The sequence below is a fragment of the Mesoplodon densirostris genome, chromosome 18 (genome assembly GCF_025265405.1).
Source record: "Mesoplodon densirostris isolate mMesDen1 chromosome 18, mMesDen1 primary haplotype, whole genome shotgun sequence".
Taxonomy (NCBI): Eukaryota; Metazoa; Chordata; class Mammalia; order Artiodactyla; family Ziphiidae; genus Mesoplodon; species Mesoplodon densirostris.
In genome coordinates this window covers 35077375-35093589 of record NC_082678.1, presented here as the reverse complement: position 1 = coordinate 35093589, position 16215 = coordinate 35077375, and the positions used below count along the sequence as shown (strand labels likewise).

Here is a 16215-nt window from a genome sequence, read left to right as displayed (position 1 = left end):
GCAGGCGCACGGAGACTCACCCCATGTGTCCATCCTCGGCATGACGTAGGCACAGATGCATTCTCGTGAGGACACAGCCCACGTGCCTTTGCGTGTGTTCCCGTGGGGCAGCAGGGACGCACAGACATGCGCTGCCCGGTGTGAGCAGCAGGCTGCCAGCTTCATACCTTGTGCCCTGGTCTCTGTGTGAGTGCCGCCTGCGGCTGCACAGCTATGGGATGAAACACAGCATCCAGACTCCAGGCCACTGCAGCCCCGCCTCCCATGGCACCCCCTTCCCGCTGATGCCCCTCCCTGGTCACCTCTCTGGGTTCACCTCCCAAGTAAACTACCTGCCCCCAAATCCTTGACTCAGAACCTGTTTCTGGGGAAACAAAGTGAGGCCAGGTGTGTACGTACCACAACGCTCCTGGAATAACATGTACCCACACCCCAGGCCGTGTGTCCATGCAGGATGTGTGCGCCCACGAGCACGTTTGTGTGCTGGACCCGGCTCTGCGCCCTGTGCGTAGACTAACAGCTGTACTAGGCAGGCAGTAGAATTGGGCCCCTTTTACAGATGTGGAAACTGAGGCAGGCATTAGTCATGTAAACACGTGCCTTAGAGGTGGAGGAGGGCAAGCTGGAGCTGGCGGAGGTCCGGACCAGGTGTGGGGGTGTCCCACGGGCCCCCAGCTGCTGGTGGTGCTGGCGTGAAGGTGAAGGCGGGAGCAGCCCCACCATTCCCCCGGCTTCTGGCCATGCACCCCGGCCACTGGGTGCACACAGCCTCTCCAGGACTCCCTGCCTGAGGACGGCGCAGCCCCTGGCACTGACTGGCCTGTGGCCTTGGGGCACTGCATTCTCTCTCTGACCCTGTTGCTTCCTCTTCGGGAAGTGTCTCATAGGATTGTTGAGAGGGGCACACAGTTGGTGCTAAATAAAAGCTCCAGGTGTGAGAAGACTTTTCCTGGGGCTCTCAGTGGCCACCCTTCCTGCTCTTGGGGCAGAGACCTGCTGCTCACACCCCCTGCACCAGGAACCATCCCCCCGCAAATATGCCTCCTCTTCCTGGGCGCAGGCTCAGAGAGGGCTGGTGGCTCAAGCCAAGGTCACACAGCACAGCAGGGCCTAATAGGATCCAGACACCAGGCCTCTGCCCCACCAGTCTTGGGCTCTCAGCAGCCCCTGCCTTCCCGCAGCACCAGTTAGCCATGAGGGAGGGGCAGCCAGGCAGAAGGCTTCCTGTAGGAGGTGGTCCTGAGCCCCTTGGAGAGACCGTGGTTTCTCCTGGAGACATCAGGGCCAGACATGTGTGGTCAGTTCCCGGGTCTCTGTTCCCATGGCCCTGAATCTGGGTTCAGATGATTCCCACCCAGCTCTGGGTGGACCAGCTGTGTGGCCCTGGGCATGGCGCTCACCCTCTCTGAGCCCCAGTCTGTTGCGACTGTCTGAAGGAAGCATAGTGTGAGCTGAGGTAGCACGTGTCACAGTGTTCATGTGTATAGTTCAAGTTGTGGGGTTGGAAAAACGTGTGTGGCATTGAGGTCACAAGCGTGGGAGGCTGCGGTGGGTCAGAAGGTCAGGCGCCCTCCAGCTTGGTGCTTTACCACACTGAGCCTCGGTCTCGTGCAAGGCAGGAGGTGGAAGTGTTTCCTCTGAAAGCCATTTCTGGGATGTGGATTGTTATTGCTGCTGGCAGATGAGAAAGAGGCGGCTCGGGTGCCCCCATTGGCTGTCAGGCTGTGTGTCCCAGGCAGGATGGCTCTCCCTCTGAGTGCTCCCTCCCCTGTCACCTTCTCTCCCTTCTGGCACTTTCGGCTCCGTCCCCACTGCCCTCCCTTGAGTCCCTTGAACACATGGAGCAACATTCCAGCCTCAGGGCCTTTGTCCTTGCTGTTCCCACATTCTCTCCTTTTGAGGCCCCGAGTCAAATGTCACCTCCTCGGAGAGGTCTTCCTATGCCCACCCTGTCTCTGGAATGACGTGGGTTCTTTTCTCCCAGGCATGTTTTTTGTCTGCCTTGTCCCACTTGGATCTCGGCCCTGAGCACCGTGTCTGCACATAGTGGAGGCCCAGTAGGTGTCCACTGAGTGAGTGAATGCCGAGTGCGGGCGGAGGCCCCAGGCCTTGGCATTGCTGCCGGAGCCGAGCTGGCAAGGGGACCCTGGGTGGAGTGGTGGGTCGTCCGGAAGCCCACCCTGTTTTCCCAGACTCCTGATCTCAGAGCACAGCCTCCAGCCCATGCCAGGGTGAACCCCAGCCCTCAGAGGTCTGTCAGGCCCTCCCAGTGAATCTTCTGTTCCCAGAATAAAGCCAGATTTACACAGTGAGGAGGGGAAGAGGAGGGAGGCTGAGAAAACAACTGTCCCTGTGCTCCCCCAGCAAGCGGCCGGGGGTCAGGCCATGTTCTGCCTGGCCTTTGCCAGGCAGGCCTCATGCTGGGCCCAGCCTGCTGTGAAGCTAGGCAGCCCCTGGCTGGGAGGGCTTCTTAGGAAGGAGGTGGCTGGATGCAGAGGGACAGAGGCAGGACCCCTGGATGCTGGGCTTGGAGCCGTGGCTCATAGGCTGGTGACTGTGGACACAGTGCTCTTTTCCGTGACTTACTTCCTCCTTGGTCAGAGACGCTTGGGCCATCCCACCTGGAACATTCTCGGATGCAATGCCAGGCACTCAGCAGAAGCTAGGCATTTGGTTCCAGGGGTCCAAGAAAGATGTGGGGACCTGGCAAGGGGCAGCAGCAGCTCCAGGGAAATCTTGGAAGGCTTCTTGGAGGAGGCATCCTTTGAGCTTGAAAGATGAAAGGCAGAGAGGGGCTTTCCATGGTGAGGGGCCAGCTCATGCTGAGGCTCGAGGTGTGGACATTCCTGAGATGTCACCCACTGAGGATCGCAGGATCACACGATCATTCCTACCATGTCCTTTTCTCTTGTTGATTTATAAGAACCCTTTATATATTAAGTACATCAATCCTTTTCATAACAAACATGTTATCATTTACCTTTTATTTAGCTTATAGTGGGTTTTGATAAGCAATATCATAAATATTTTTATGTTGGCAAATTTTCCAGCCTTTTTTTTCATGGTCTTTCTTGTCCCAGGATGTTTCTTGTCACTATCTCAGGTCCATGCTCTCTTCTGCACACTTAGAAAATGTCTGAGGCTTGAATTAACTTGAAGCTTGAAAAAGTACAGCTGTAAGAAAAATAGACACCATGGTGCCTTTGCTCACTGGGTCCCTCCCATCCTGTCCATCTGGTCTCTCCTTCCTGCTTGGAGGTAAGGTCCAGTCCAGGCCCTCCAGGGACCGGTGGCCCCTCTTCAGAGTGAGTCAGGGGCTCAGAGATGTGATGAGGGGAGGGTGTGGGGGACCAGGAAATTTCCAGCTCCTTGTACTAACTTGATGAAACCCCATCATGACCCCATCGACAGATAACATTTATTTATTTATTTTTTTGCGGTACGCGGGCCTCTCACTGTTGTGGCCTCTCCTGTTGCGGAGCACAGGCTCCGGATGCGCAGGCTCAGCGGCCATGGCCCATGGGCCCAGCCACTCCATGGCATGTGGGATCTTCCCAGACCGGGGCACGAACCCGTGTCCCCTGCTTCGGCAGGCGGACTCTCAACCACTGCGCCACCAGGGAAGCCCCAGATAACATTTTAAATCCCATCTCACAGGTGAGAAAACTGGGCTCAGAGAGGTTATATGACTTGCTCAGGGTCACCCAGGAAGGGACAGAGACAAGATTTGAACGCAAGCCATATTGCCTCAGAATTTATACTTTCTCTGGCACCCCAGTGCCCTTGGGGTCAAGTCCAAGCTCATTAAAATGACTCACAGGGCCTCTCCGAACCTCCGATTCTGCAGGCATCGGTGCAAGGCCTGTGCACACAGGCACTCAGCACACCTCCGCCCTCACTGTTATTAGGGTGACAAGGGGTGCCCCTGCCTGTCTCTCTATACCCACCTCAGCCCCAAATCCTTAGGATCCTGAATTCTGGGACCGGAAGGGCCAGCCCCCTCATTGGCAGGTAGGAGCAGGGAGGCTCAGAGTTGGGCGGGACTTGCCTGAGGCCCAGTGTGTGAAGAGCAGAGCCGGTATGCACCTGACCTGGGGGACCCTGAGTGCCCTGCACTGCGCTGTGCTCAGTCTCAGCGGTCTCTCTCCGGGGACTGGGTCAGATGCGTCCCCTGGGCTCCGAGGGCTCTGCCCGCGGCCCTGACCCTGCCTGTTGTGTTTGCTGCCTAACTCGCTGTCTTCCTGCTCGGCGGGGACACCCCTTGCAGGTGGGCACTCCTGGTCCATCGCCAAGTCCCTGGCACCCTCAGGAAAGTTTGCCTGCCAGAGGGAGGCCCAGAGAGGGACAGGGGCCTACCCTAGGTCACACAGTGAGTTTGAGCAGAGCTGGGAGCCCCAAGAAAACCCCAAGACCCTCCAGGTCCCATTTGCTCCTGGGACCCAAGGAATCCCAGGGATGGGGCAGTGTCTGTAATGGCCACTCTAGCAAAGGGCACCAAGGGTCTGTGTCCTCTGCTGCTTCCAGGGGCCTGGGGCCAAGGACACCTTGTCTCTCTCCTGCCCCTACCCCCCAGGGAAGGATGTTCTCAAGATAAAAATACCCTCGGAAACATTCCCTGGTGCCTGGCATGACCTGTCATCCACCGTGGGGGCCAGCACTTCCTGCCCTGGCTTCACCTCGGGGCTCAGAGAGTGGACACCTGTCCCTCCCGGCTGCTTGGTGCAGCCTATCCTTGTGGTCAGTGCGTGCAGCCTGTCTCCTCCAGGCCATGGAATCTGAGGGGCCTGAGGGGCCGTGGTCACTGTGGTTGCTGTGGCCAGCGTTTACTGGGCACCCCTGCCAGCGATGACACAGAGGAGCGGGGCAGCCAGGCCCCTGCACCCTCAGAGCTCAGGCTCTCCTGCTTTGTTGCCTGTTGGGTGCATCCTGAGAGCATCACAGCAGACTGCATGGGAGGGTCCGGGATGCCCCAGCTTCCCATCGTGTCGGGCATCCTGATGGTTGTCAGAGCAGGAAGACCTTTCAGAGAACACTGGGAGGACCAGTGCTTACCGTGTGTCTGCTGCGCACTGGACCCTGGGGCAGGGCCTCGGTCTACCTTCTTCACAGCCTCCCCAGGCAGGTGGGATCTACCCATTTTGCAGATGAGAAGCCTGAGGCCCAGGGAAGCTCCCCCTGGGAGCTGGGGAGTGATCAGGCCTCGAATGCAGGGCTGGGAGCTCACTGGACCCTGGGCCCCGCCGCTCCGGGGGAGGCTGTGATGGTGGTGACCGAGCCACGTGGTGCCGGGCCTGTGCTCAGCGCACACCTGCTCCCCAAGTTGAATTTCACAGGCACATCCGTGGGGAGGCCGGGCAGGAAAGGGAAGTGCCTCGCCCCTGGCTGACAGGACGGCCCTGGGGGAGGAGCAGGGGGCTCCCCTCCCTTGCTGGGAGGCTGAGGGACAGTCTCACTGTCACATCCAGTCACCCCTGTCACCTGCAGACCTTGCCCCTGCTCCGGCCTCCCCTGTCCAGGACTGTGACCGCCACCCAGGAAAGTGTTTGGTGAACTTCAGAGGGTTGGGGGTCACATCTCATGGGCCATGGCCACTGCAGGGGCAGGGGGAGCGCTGGATGGGGTGTCAGATCCTGGACTCTTGTCTCCAAGCTGCCACCCACTCCGTGGCTTTGTGACCTTGGGCAAGGCCCTTCTCTGATCTGAGCCTCCATTTCCTTCTGTATAGAATGGAGCTGGTTTTGCTTCCCTCATAGGAGAAAGCCCCTTCCAGGAAGCAGGGAGTCAGAGGCTGAGAGGGCTTGGGGCAGGCGGGCTGAGTGACCACGGGAAGTGGGGAGGGCAGGTGCTCCCCTGCTTACCGCCCCCTTCCCTCCCCACGGCCCTGTGACACCTGCTCTGCTCTCGGAGACCTGGCACGAGTGACCTCACCTCCCTCAGCCTCAGTTTCCCTGTCTGTCCCTCGGGGTGGGCTGCGAAGGTTGGAATGACTGAAGCCAAGAGCCCAGCACACAGGGCCGGGCACAGTGGGTGTCCACTCCAGGGGAAGGACAAGAGGTCAGTGACCCGGGAACAGGTCCTCGCCGTGGGGAGTCCAGCTGCGTGATGGGGGTCTGGGATGGAGCCTCCGTTGGCTTTAGAAGGAAACGGCTGAGAGGGGCCAACGGCAGGGCCGCTGGCTGCTGCTCTAGGAACAATGAGGGTGGGGAAGCAGGGGCTGAGGACTGGGCGTCTTGAGGTGGGAGCCTGGAGTGAAGAGGGACCATCCAGGCCACCACTACCAGAGCGAGCAGAAGCCCTGAGCCGGGAAGTGACGCACCCAAGGTCACACAGCTCGTGAGGGACGGAGCTGCGACTTGAACCCAGGTCTGTGTGCTCCTAAACCCACTGGTGGCGCTGCCCCAGGAGGCTTGTGATGTGGGCTGACTCACAGCAGTTCCCTTAATGCCAGCTGGAAAATCCAGTGTCACTGTGGACTCCCGCCGGCGTCGGCTGTGAGAGGGTGACCTGCATGGATGCCGTGGCCGGGAGGGCAGAGGTGACGGGGCATCTCGGGCTGGCTCACCTCCAAGGCTCCCGAGCCCCTCCCTGCTGCTCTCTGCCCTGGCCTCACAGTGCAGTGCCGTGGAAGGCGGGGGCCGTCCGCCCACAGCTGGGCCTGTTGGGGGTGCGTCGGGAAGGCTCTGCAGGTGGCCAGGCGTGCAGGCTGGGCCCCGAGGTCCTCTGTGGCCTGAGGAGAGTTCCCACAGTGCCCACGCCTCTGGAACGGGAACAGCCGTGGGTCCAACTTCTTGGGGCTGTCATGAGGCTTACCTGAGTTGACGTCTGTGAAGCAACTACCAAGTGTCTGGCGTGCAGTGGGCGCTCAGTAGCTACCAGCGGTCATTTTCCCTGGGGGCCCACCTTGTTTTGCCCTTCTCTGGTTCTGAAGGGTTGTTATGGACAGGCTCACGGGCTGTGAAGCTTTGGGGCATTGGGATGGGCTGGAGGCCCCCTCTACCTCCCCTGGGGTCCTGGGCAAAGCAAGCAGAAATGGGGGTTTGGGGCCTCCCTGGTGGCGCAGTGGTTGAGAGTCCGCCTGCCGATGCAGGGGATGCGGGTTCGTGCCCCGGTCTGGGAGGATCCCATATGCCGCGGAGCGGCTGGGCCCGTGAGCCATGGCCGCTGGGCCGGCGCGTCCGGAGCCTGTGCTCCGCAGCGGGAGAGGCCACAACAGTGAGAGGCCCGCATACCGCAAAAAGAAAAAAAAAAAAAAAAAAAAAAAAAGAAATGGGGGTTTGTGTGGAGGTTTCTGACTGTTGAGCTCCCCGAAGGAGAATGGTAACTGTGCTCTGTTAACTTTAGGGTCTTCCAGCCGCTGAGTCCCCTCCAGCTGGTGCCTGGGAAATGGCAGCCGCTGTTAGTGCAGCCTTGAAGACAGCCACTTGCCTGGTGAGCACCGTTACTTAGAAGATAGGATTCCAGAGGTAAGATTAAGGTCATGGATATCTACCTGTCCACGCAGTCATCCGTCCAGCCAGACGCTCATCTGTGCCTCCACCCACCCACTCATCTCTGTGTCCACCTACCCACTCACCCATCCACCCACCTGTTTGACGTCTGATTCACCCATTATCCGTCCATTGGTTCCACACATCCCCCCATCTATCTAACTGTCCACCCACCCCCCCAACCCAGCCAGCCATCTTTCCATCCATTCATCCCACCAGCCATGCAGCCACCCACCTACCCATCCATCTGTTATCTGTCCATCCACCCACCCATCCATCCATCCACTCAATCCATCCATCTATCCGCTCATCTGTCCATTCACTCACCCGTCCATCTGTCTGTCCATCCATCCATCTATCCATCCATCCATCCATCCATCCATCCACTCATCCGTCCAGTCACTCACCCGTCCGTCCGTCCGTCCATCCATCCATCCATCCACCCATCCACTCATCTGTCCCTTCACTCACCTGTCCGTCCATCTGTCCATCCATCCATCCACTCATCCGTCCATCTATTCATCCATTCACTAATCCATTCGCCCAACTCATCTAACCAGTTTTCACCCACCTAAACGAACCATCCCTCTAGTCACCCTCTATCCATCCATCCCCGTCCGTCAGCCCTATTTATCCATCCACATGCTTGACCACCCACCTGTACGTGTAACTGTCTCCTCATTCATTGATTCATCCATCTCCTCATCCATCCCTCTGTTCAGCAGCTTATTCCCTCGTCTTTGTCTGAACACTGAGCATTTCCTGGGTGCCCCCACTGTGCCAGGCCTGCACCATCCTCTCTGGACTTCTGAGGTTGGCCTGAGATGGGGCCCGGGCAAGGCCAACTCTCACACAAGGTGGAAAGTAGCTTCTGGTCCTAAGAGGAGAAGCCCAGGGCCAGAGAATGTAAAAGGGCTTCATGAAAGCGGTGGGCTTCTGATGATTCCTGACTGATAGGGGGATTTCCAGCATTCCCATTGGCTGTGATTGGGAGATTGGGCCACAGAGGGCAAGGCTCACCACGGGAAAACCCTCAGGAGCCTGTTGCTGTGTAGATAGGAGTGGCCTGGACAGGAGGTGTCTGTGGGCTAGGAGCGGGCGGACAGCTTTGATCATTCAGGAGATAAAATACACAGGACCTGGGAAGGGAGTGGATCTGGGGACTAAAGGAGAGAGAGGAGGCCAGGCTTGTGGCTGGGGTAACTGGGGAAGTGGTTGGACTGCCCACTGACCCCATAGTGGGGAGGAGTGGAGGGAAGGGGGGAGGAAGCTTTGGAGGAGACGGGGAGCATGTTGGCCACGTGGCCTGTGAAGGGGGCCCAGGAGCTGAGGGGCCTTGGGAGGCCGAGTAGAGCAGGTGCCCCGAGTATGCCCGTTGTGGTAGGCAGCTGCTCCTGGGACATTAACTCCCTGGCATGCTGGTGCATGGGCAGAGCAAGCTTTCGGGTGGAAAGACTGGTGTTGGTGGTTGGAAACTGGGCAGGTGGGCCTCGATGTGGTGAGGGCCCGGGGACAGCCAAGCACCGGCCATTCCCATCCCCAGCACAACGCAACACGTCTCTCCTCAGGCCTCACAGGGGCCTTGCAGAGGCCTGGCCCAGAAGGCCTGCACGGTGTTGACCCCAAACGTTTTCAAGCCATGGGTGACTGAGGCCGGCTGAATGTTTTGGGGAGGGGGAGGGAATGTGTCTGGGAAAGGTGGGCGGGCACAGGAGATGGCCGTTGTCTCCCCAGAGTGTGAGAACAGAAGTGTCGGCCCCCTAACCCTCCACCTCCTGTCCAGGCCAGCTGTTGGCTCTCCCCAGCCAGCCTCAGCCTCCTCACTGGACCCTGAGGTGCCAGCCTGTTCTCCCCTCCCCACCAGGAGTGCCCCCCCGCCACCTCTGCTCCCCAGTCCTTGGAGCCTGCCGCCCCTGAGCTGCCCTGTCTCACTGCAGTGCACCCTCCAGGCCTGGCCCATGCCTCTCACTTCCCGTGTGACTGAGCAAGGGCGCCCTTCTTGGAGCCTCCGTCTTCCCGCCTGCAGATGAGGGATTGGATTTTGCAAGCTCTTGTGCTAAGTCTGATGGGTAATAACTGGATAAGGATGCTGAGGCCACCACAGGGTGCAGTGAGAAAAGGCTCTGTGACAGATTAGTATGTCTGCCTTGGGCATGGGCTGGGGAGGAGGTGTATGTGGCTGCATGCTGGCTTTCCCTGAAACAAGTGATTTTTAAGGACTCTTCCGAGAGACCATGGACTTGGAAGGACTTGACCGTGAGGTAGTGAGTGCCCTGTCCCTGGATGTTCCAAGCAGGGCCTGAATGGCCATAGATCAGGGGTGCTGGTGAGGGTCTTACCTCTGCTTTCATGTGCTCAGATTGGGGTTATTTGTGTCTTATCACCATGTGGCATTGCAGGGACCCTAAGGACTGAGGCTTGGAATACAGTGTCATGTCCACAGTCTGGCCTTGGGGCCTAGGGGAATCGGGGGGTTGAGTTCTCTCCTACCCCCCCAGACTAGGAGCTCACTCCTGAAAGGCTGTGTGACCCTGGGTAAGTGACTCAAGCTTTCTGAGCTTCAGTTTCCTCATCCAGAAAGTCATGATAAGGGATTATGTGAGCTACTTGAGCTCTTAGCACCTGGCAGGTAGTAAGCACTTGATAAATGCTGATTACTCGCTCATCCCTATGAAGGGGTCCTGCCGCCTGGGAGGCCTCCCGAGGGAGGGGGACACTGAGCTCCTCCTCGGTGCCCCCTCCACTGATCTGACTAGTCAGTGCTTTCTTGGCCTTGCCCTGGTCTCCTCCGGACGTTGCTGAAACCTGAGGCCCAGAGCCTCGGGGGACCTGGCATGGGGTGTCCTGCTCCATCCGGGGGCACTTCGCGATGACTCTTGGCCCTCAGGTCATGTGTTAGCTGCCTCCCTAAAAGCTCCCAGCCCAGGCCCTGCTGGTGCGCCAAGCCTGCCGGGTGCCGGGAGGCTGTGTGCACAAGCGCTGTGGTCGGCGGGGCAGGGACGCGGGCCCTGGAGACGCCGGGCTCGGGACAGCTCCCCCTCCCCTCGGGGTCTCTGGGTCCAGCCTGCTGGGCCTGCCTCGCTCCCAGTCTCCAGTGCTGAAGTCGCCTAGGCTGGCTCAGGTAGGGGACCCTAGTGCCTCTCTCCCCTTTCCCTCCCAGCAACACCTGGGACCCCCACTGGCCAACCTGGGTGCCTGACCAGCGTAGCCTTAATCATTGTCTTTACTGTCTATCTCATCCTGGCCCACAAGGTGTTCTGTGACCTGGGACAAGTCTCAGCCTCAGTTTTCCCATCTATAAAATGGGGATCCGGCCTCCTTGCTTGCTAAAGCCTCTTCCCGCAAAGCAAATCTAATTTCCTTTCTGTCTGATCTAACCGTATGCACCCATTGAGCAGGAGCCACATGGGACCGCACGTCGCTGGTTGAGAATCTTGTCCCTCATTTCTTTTTCTTTCTTTCTTTCTTTCTTTTTTTTTTTGGTCACGCTACACGGCTTGCGGGATCTTAGTTCCCCGACCAGGGATCACACCCGGGCCCCCCTGCAGTGGAAGCGCAGAGCCCTAACCACTGCGCCACCAGGGAAGTCTCCCACATTTCTTAAACCGAGTCCTTAAAGACCGCAGAGCCCTGTAACCTTCTTGACTTGCGTGTGCGGAGGGTCCCTGGACATTTGGCAAGTTTGTGGTGCCGGGGCTGCTACTGTGGATCCTCTTCTTGGCCTTTCTCTGTGGTGGTGTGTTTACCAAGCACCCGCAAGGTACTCCCCCCACCCTTGGCATCTCATGCACGCATACGTGTGCACACATGCGTGCACACAGAGCCTCCCGCTGTGTCTCTGCTCCTTGGCTTCAGGGGATTTTGCACAGGTGACTTTGCTCTGAGTACCAGTTTCCAGCTCTGAGAAGTGGGGGAGCGGCTGCGAATGTGACCTGTTGATTTTCGCTGTGGCTTTAGGAGGAAGCTCAGTAGAAGAGGGGTTCCCAGGCCTGTGCAGCACAGTCTGGGTGTGGCCCAGGCGCCCAGCCCAGGCAGAGATGCCAGTGGTCACTGTGACACGCCCACCTGTCTGCGAGCTGGCCAGGTGGGAGGCTGCCCAGCTGCTGGGAGCAGTGTGCCAGGCTGGGCTCCTCTGGCCTTCGAGTCTTGTGATTCTGTCCCCCGCAGACCTCGAGGTGCTCAGAGCCCCACCTGGGGCAGCCATGACCCGCTGGACGTCCCTCAAGGCCTCCCGGCCACACAGACCTGCCCCTGGTGATCTGGTGGCCTGCTGCTGGCATCTGCGTGCCCCAGACCTGGCCACCTCCCCCTGGAAGGCCCAGGAGTCTAGGGCTGAGCTGTCTTCCTGGCACAGTCCACGGGGTTCCCACCACCACCGGCTCCTGGACCAGGCAGGAGCTGTGTCCACCACTATGGCCTGAGGCCTCAGCTCCTCAGACCCAGGGTGAGGCTGTCAGCTGGAGCAGCCGTGGGGGAAGGATGGCAGCCTGAGCAGAGGCCGCCGCAGAGCCTGGGGTCCCCACGGTGGGAGGCCTTGTGTTAGACAGAAGTGGTTCTGCGCCCAGCTCTCCTGCCGAGTGGTTGTGTGGCTTTGCGGAAGTCACTTGACCTCTCTGAGCCGCCATCCAGAGCGTAGAAGTAGCCACGGTAGCTACCTCCTTGGGCTTCTGAGCCGGTGACACAGGAGCATTTGCTGACAGGTCTGGCCTGCTCTCCCTGTGGATGGATGAGCTGGGCCAGGCAGCAGGGAGCGCCCTGCACCTGCCAGGCCTGGGGATCCAGTGGCTCCAGCGACCGGGCAGGCCCTGGGAGGGGTCTGCAGCCTGGCTGGCCATGTGTGTTTGGAACAGAGGTCAGAGGTCACCCCGTCCCACAGACCAGGGCTGGGTCCCCGTGCTGCCGCCTCCCCTCTGCTGGCCTGGCCGCCCTGGACCTTCTCTGGGGCCTCAGTGTCTCATCACACGTGAGCACCCCGAGGCTCAGCTAGCTCTGACCTCGTCGGGCGACTGATGGGGGTCAGGGGGCGTGGGGTCCATCCGTAGGGGGCGCAGGCCCACCTCTTTGGCGCCCTGCCAGGCCATTCCCGCGGGGCACCCAGCACGGATGGCGGGACAGCCTCCGTGCCCGCGGGGCCAAGTGGTGTTGGGGTCTCCGGTCTGCGGATGCTTCAACCTGGCACTGACAGGCCAGCCCAGAGCCGGCAGGGCACTGGGGGAGGGGTTGCCACCGGCCTGCGCGTCTGGGGCCCGGGTGCCTGCCCCCAGCCGTGAGAACGGGGAGTGGTGCCGTGGAGTGTGCCCCGTGTGTGAGGACGTGCGCCGGCCCGGTGCTCTGCCGAGGGGGCTGAGGACAGGGCTCTTCTGAGGGCTCCCCACCTGCTCTTGTTCAGCGCTGCGGAAGGCGGGGTGGCGGAGGCCGCCGGGCTGAGGTCCGGGGTCAGCGAGCTCCCTGGTGATGGGGTGGCCACGAGCACAGCATATGGGCAGCGAGAGTGGGCACCTGTGGGGAGAGCGTGAGCCTCAGGAGGATGGGTGGGGCCCGGCTTGAGGCGTCTGTCATGCCCAGGTCTAGGCCCTAGGGGTGAGATAGCAGTGAGCAAACAGCAAACGCCCCCACGCTCAGGGCCTCGCGGTCTCGTGGTGGGATGGTGGGTGCAGCCCCAGCGAGCCATTGCTGTCGTTATTATGACCGTTAAGAGGTCAGAGGCCGGTGCAGTGGGGTTACCATGGGGTCCTGGGTGGGGTGCAAAGTTTGCCCAGGTGCAGGGGGGCCCTGAGACACCCTTGTGGCCTAGAAGCCAGGGCCTGGGAGGAGGGTGTCGGGGTGGCCCTGGGGGTGAGCAAGGGTGAGACTGGAGGTGAGGTCCGAGGGGTCCCAGCGGAGGGCGCACTGACTCCTGGCGGCTGCCGTGGGCACTGGCACCGGTGTGGGAGTGGGGAGGCTGGTGTGGTGGCCGTCATGCTGCTCTCGGCGGGTGATGCCAGGGACTCAGGCCGGGAGGTGGGAGGAGGGGCTGGACCCTGAATATCTTTGCAGGCAGAGCCCTTGGTGGGGGAAAGGGAAACTGAGGAAGAAACCAGGCTTCCCGTCTGGAGCAGCCGGGAGAGTGGAGGTGGCCGAGGAGCTGGCTGGGGTGAGGCCGGGTCGGGGCGGAGGCGCAGGTCGGGTGGCTGCTCTGCCGGCCTCACTGCCAGCCTGCTGTCCCCTCTATTGCAGGAGCTGCCCCACCTGGAGCCGGCCCGGGGGCAAGCTGGGGTCCCACCGCCCCCGCCCCCGGGATGACCGCATCTGGCCGTGCCAACCCCTACAGCATCGTGTCGTCCGAGGAGGACGGGCTGCACCTGGTCACCATGTCGGGCGCCAATGGCTTCGGCAACGGCAAGGTGCACACTCGGCGCAGGTGCCGGAACCGCTTCGTCAAGAAGAACGGCCAGTGCAACATCGAGTTCGCCAACATGGACGAGAAGTCGCAGCGCTACCTGGCCGACATGTTCACCACTTGCGTGGACATCCGCTGGCGCTACATGCTGCTCATCTTCTCGCTGGCCTTCCTTGCCTCCTGGCTGCTGTTCGGCGTCATCTTCTGGGTCATCGCCGTGGCCCACGGGGACCTGGAGCCGGCCGAGGGCCGCGGCCGCACGCCCTGCGTGCTGCAGGTGCACGGCTTCATGGCGGCCTTCCTCTTCTCCATTGAGACGCAGACCACCATTGGCTACGGGCTGCGCTGCGTGACCGAGGAGTGCCCGGTGGCCGTGTTCATGGTGGTGGCGCAGTCCATCGTGGGCTGCATCATCGACTCCTTCATGATCGGTGCCATCATGGCCAAGATGGCCCGGCCCAAGAAGCGCGCGCAGACGCTGCTGTTCAGCCACAACGCGGTCGTGGCGCTGCGCGATGGCAAGCTCTGCCTCATGTGGCGCGTGGGCAACCTGCGCAAGAGCCACATCGTGGAGGCCCACGTGCGGGCCCAGCTCATCAAGCCCCGGGTCACGGAGGAGGGCGAGTACATCCCGCTGGACCAGATCGACATCGACGTTGGCTTCGACAAGGGCCTGGACCGCATCTTCCTGGTGTCGCCCATCACCATCCTGCACGAGATCGATGAGGCCAGCCCGCTCTTTGGCATCAGCCGGCAGGACCTGGAGACGGACGACTTTGAGATCGTGGTCATCCTGGAGGGCATGGTGGAGGCTACGGCCATGACCACCCAGGCCCGCAGCTCCTACCTGGCCAACGAGATCCTGTGGGGCCACCGGTTCGAGCCTGTCCTCTTCGAGGAGAAGAACCAGTACAAGATCGACTACTCGCACTTCCACAAGACGTATGAGGTGCCGTCCACGCCCCGCTGCAGCGCCAAGGACCTGGTGGAGAACAAGTTCCTGCTGCCCAGCGCCAACTCCTTCTGCTACGAGAACGAGCTGGCCTTCCTGAGCCGCGACGAGGAGGACGAGGCGGACGGAGAGCAGGACGGCCATGGCCCCCAGGCCAGGCGCGACTTTGACAGACCCCAGGCCGGCACCACCCTCGATCAGCGGCCCTACAGACGGGAGTCTGAGATCTGAGCCGCCAGCGGCCAAGGTGCAGCATCCGCCCCGCCGGGGAAAGGCCCTGAGTCCTGCGAGGGCCCCGGGCCAGAGCGGAATGGGCTTGGGCCCTGGTTGCAGACTCAGTAGCGTTTTAGATGTTTTATGTTTCTTCACAGCAGCCTGGGAATGTTGGTGGGAGAGTGGGTGGCCTGAGTGGCCTCTGAGGCCAGAGCAGGCCTGGGGGCGGGGAGGTGGCCTCCAGGGGGGGCCGGGTCACAGGAGCTGGGGGCTTCTGCCGCAGGTGGGGAGCCACAGCCTGTCCAGAAACGGCTCACCAGCTGCCCGGCCCCTGTGCACGAAGGCTGGCGGGCTGCAGTGCACCTCGCTGGTTTTTAACTTGGGGAGAAACACCTGGTTTGGGCTTTCTCGACCTTAGTTTAAGACTGTTTACAAAAAAAAACTAACATGTGATTGAAAAAAAAGTTTTATAATTTGAGGGGGGGTGGGAAAGGACAATTAGAATTCCATTAGTCTGTCAGGATGCAAGTAGCTGGGTGGGGTTTCCAGAAGGTCCCCGAGGCTGGGCTGGCCTCTCTTCCATGAAGGCCGTGCACCTGCCTGACGCCACGGCCTGAGGGCAAGCACGGAGGTCAACCCTACCTCCCCACCCCGTTGTGCTTTATGCTCACGGGGTGAACTGGATTTCCTTTGGAATGGCAAAACCAAGACCTTGTTAATGATCATAACAAGAGCTTTTCAGTGTCACTGGGGTGGGAGTCAGGGCCGGGAAGAATCCAGTCTGAGCTTTTTAAGTTTGACTCTGTACCTCCTTTGAGGTGCATCTCAGGGCCGGGATGGGACCTGCCTGCGGTGGAAGGTCTGCTCCCCACCCCCAGCCCTACCCACCCTCCACAACCCCAGCCCGCCGGATTCTCCCTCCTTTTCTGCCCCGTGGCCTCCACCCCCTTCCCCGGAGAGGGGCAGCTGGGGAACATAGGGGTAGATGGCTCCATGGGAGGGGGGGCCAGCTTCCCCGACTCCAAGGAAGTGTTTCAGCCCTGTCCCCACGGGGCCCCAGCATGAGTTGTGCCTTAGAGACCCTGGGGGGGGGGTCTGGCTCCAGTTGTCACTGTTTTTCTGGGACTCACCCATCCTCCCTGCTGCCCCCGACTCCACCCTGGCCCTCTGTCTGCGGAGGCCAG

General features: G+C 60.7%; 1 protein-coding gene across 1 annotated transcript; it reads left to right on the top strand.

Annotated features, from left to right (window-relative positions):
• The first annotated feature begins 11689 nt into the window (after positions 1–11689).
• KCNJ12 (potassium inwardly rectifying channel subfamily J member 12) lies at positions 11690–15049 on the top strand. The gene is made up of 2 exons (XM_060081697.1): positions 11690–11931; positions 13704–15049. Exon 2 carries the CDS (start codon positions 13766–13768, stop codon positions 15047–15049), a length of 1284 nt encoding a protein of 427 aa, XP_059937680.1. The 5' UTR covers positions 11690–11931; positions 13704–13765.
• The last annotated feature ends 1166 nt before the right edge of the window (positions 15050–16215 follow it).

Coding starts and splice junctions, on each gene's coding strand:
- KCNJ12 (XM_060081697.1), top strand. CDS start 13,766: ATGACCGCATCTGGCCGTGCCAACCCCTACAGCATCGTGTCGTCCGAG.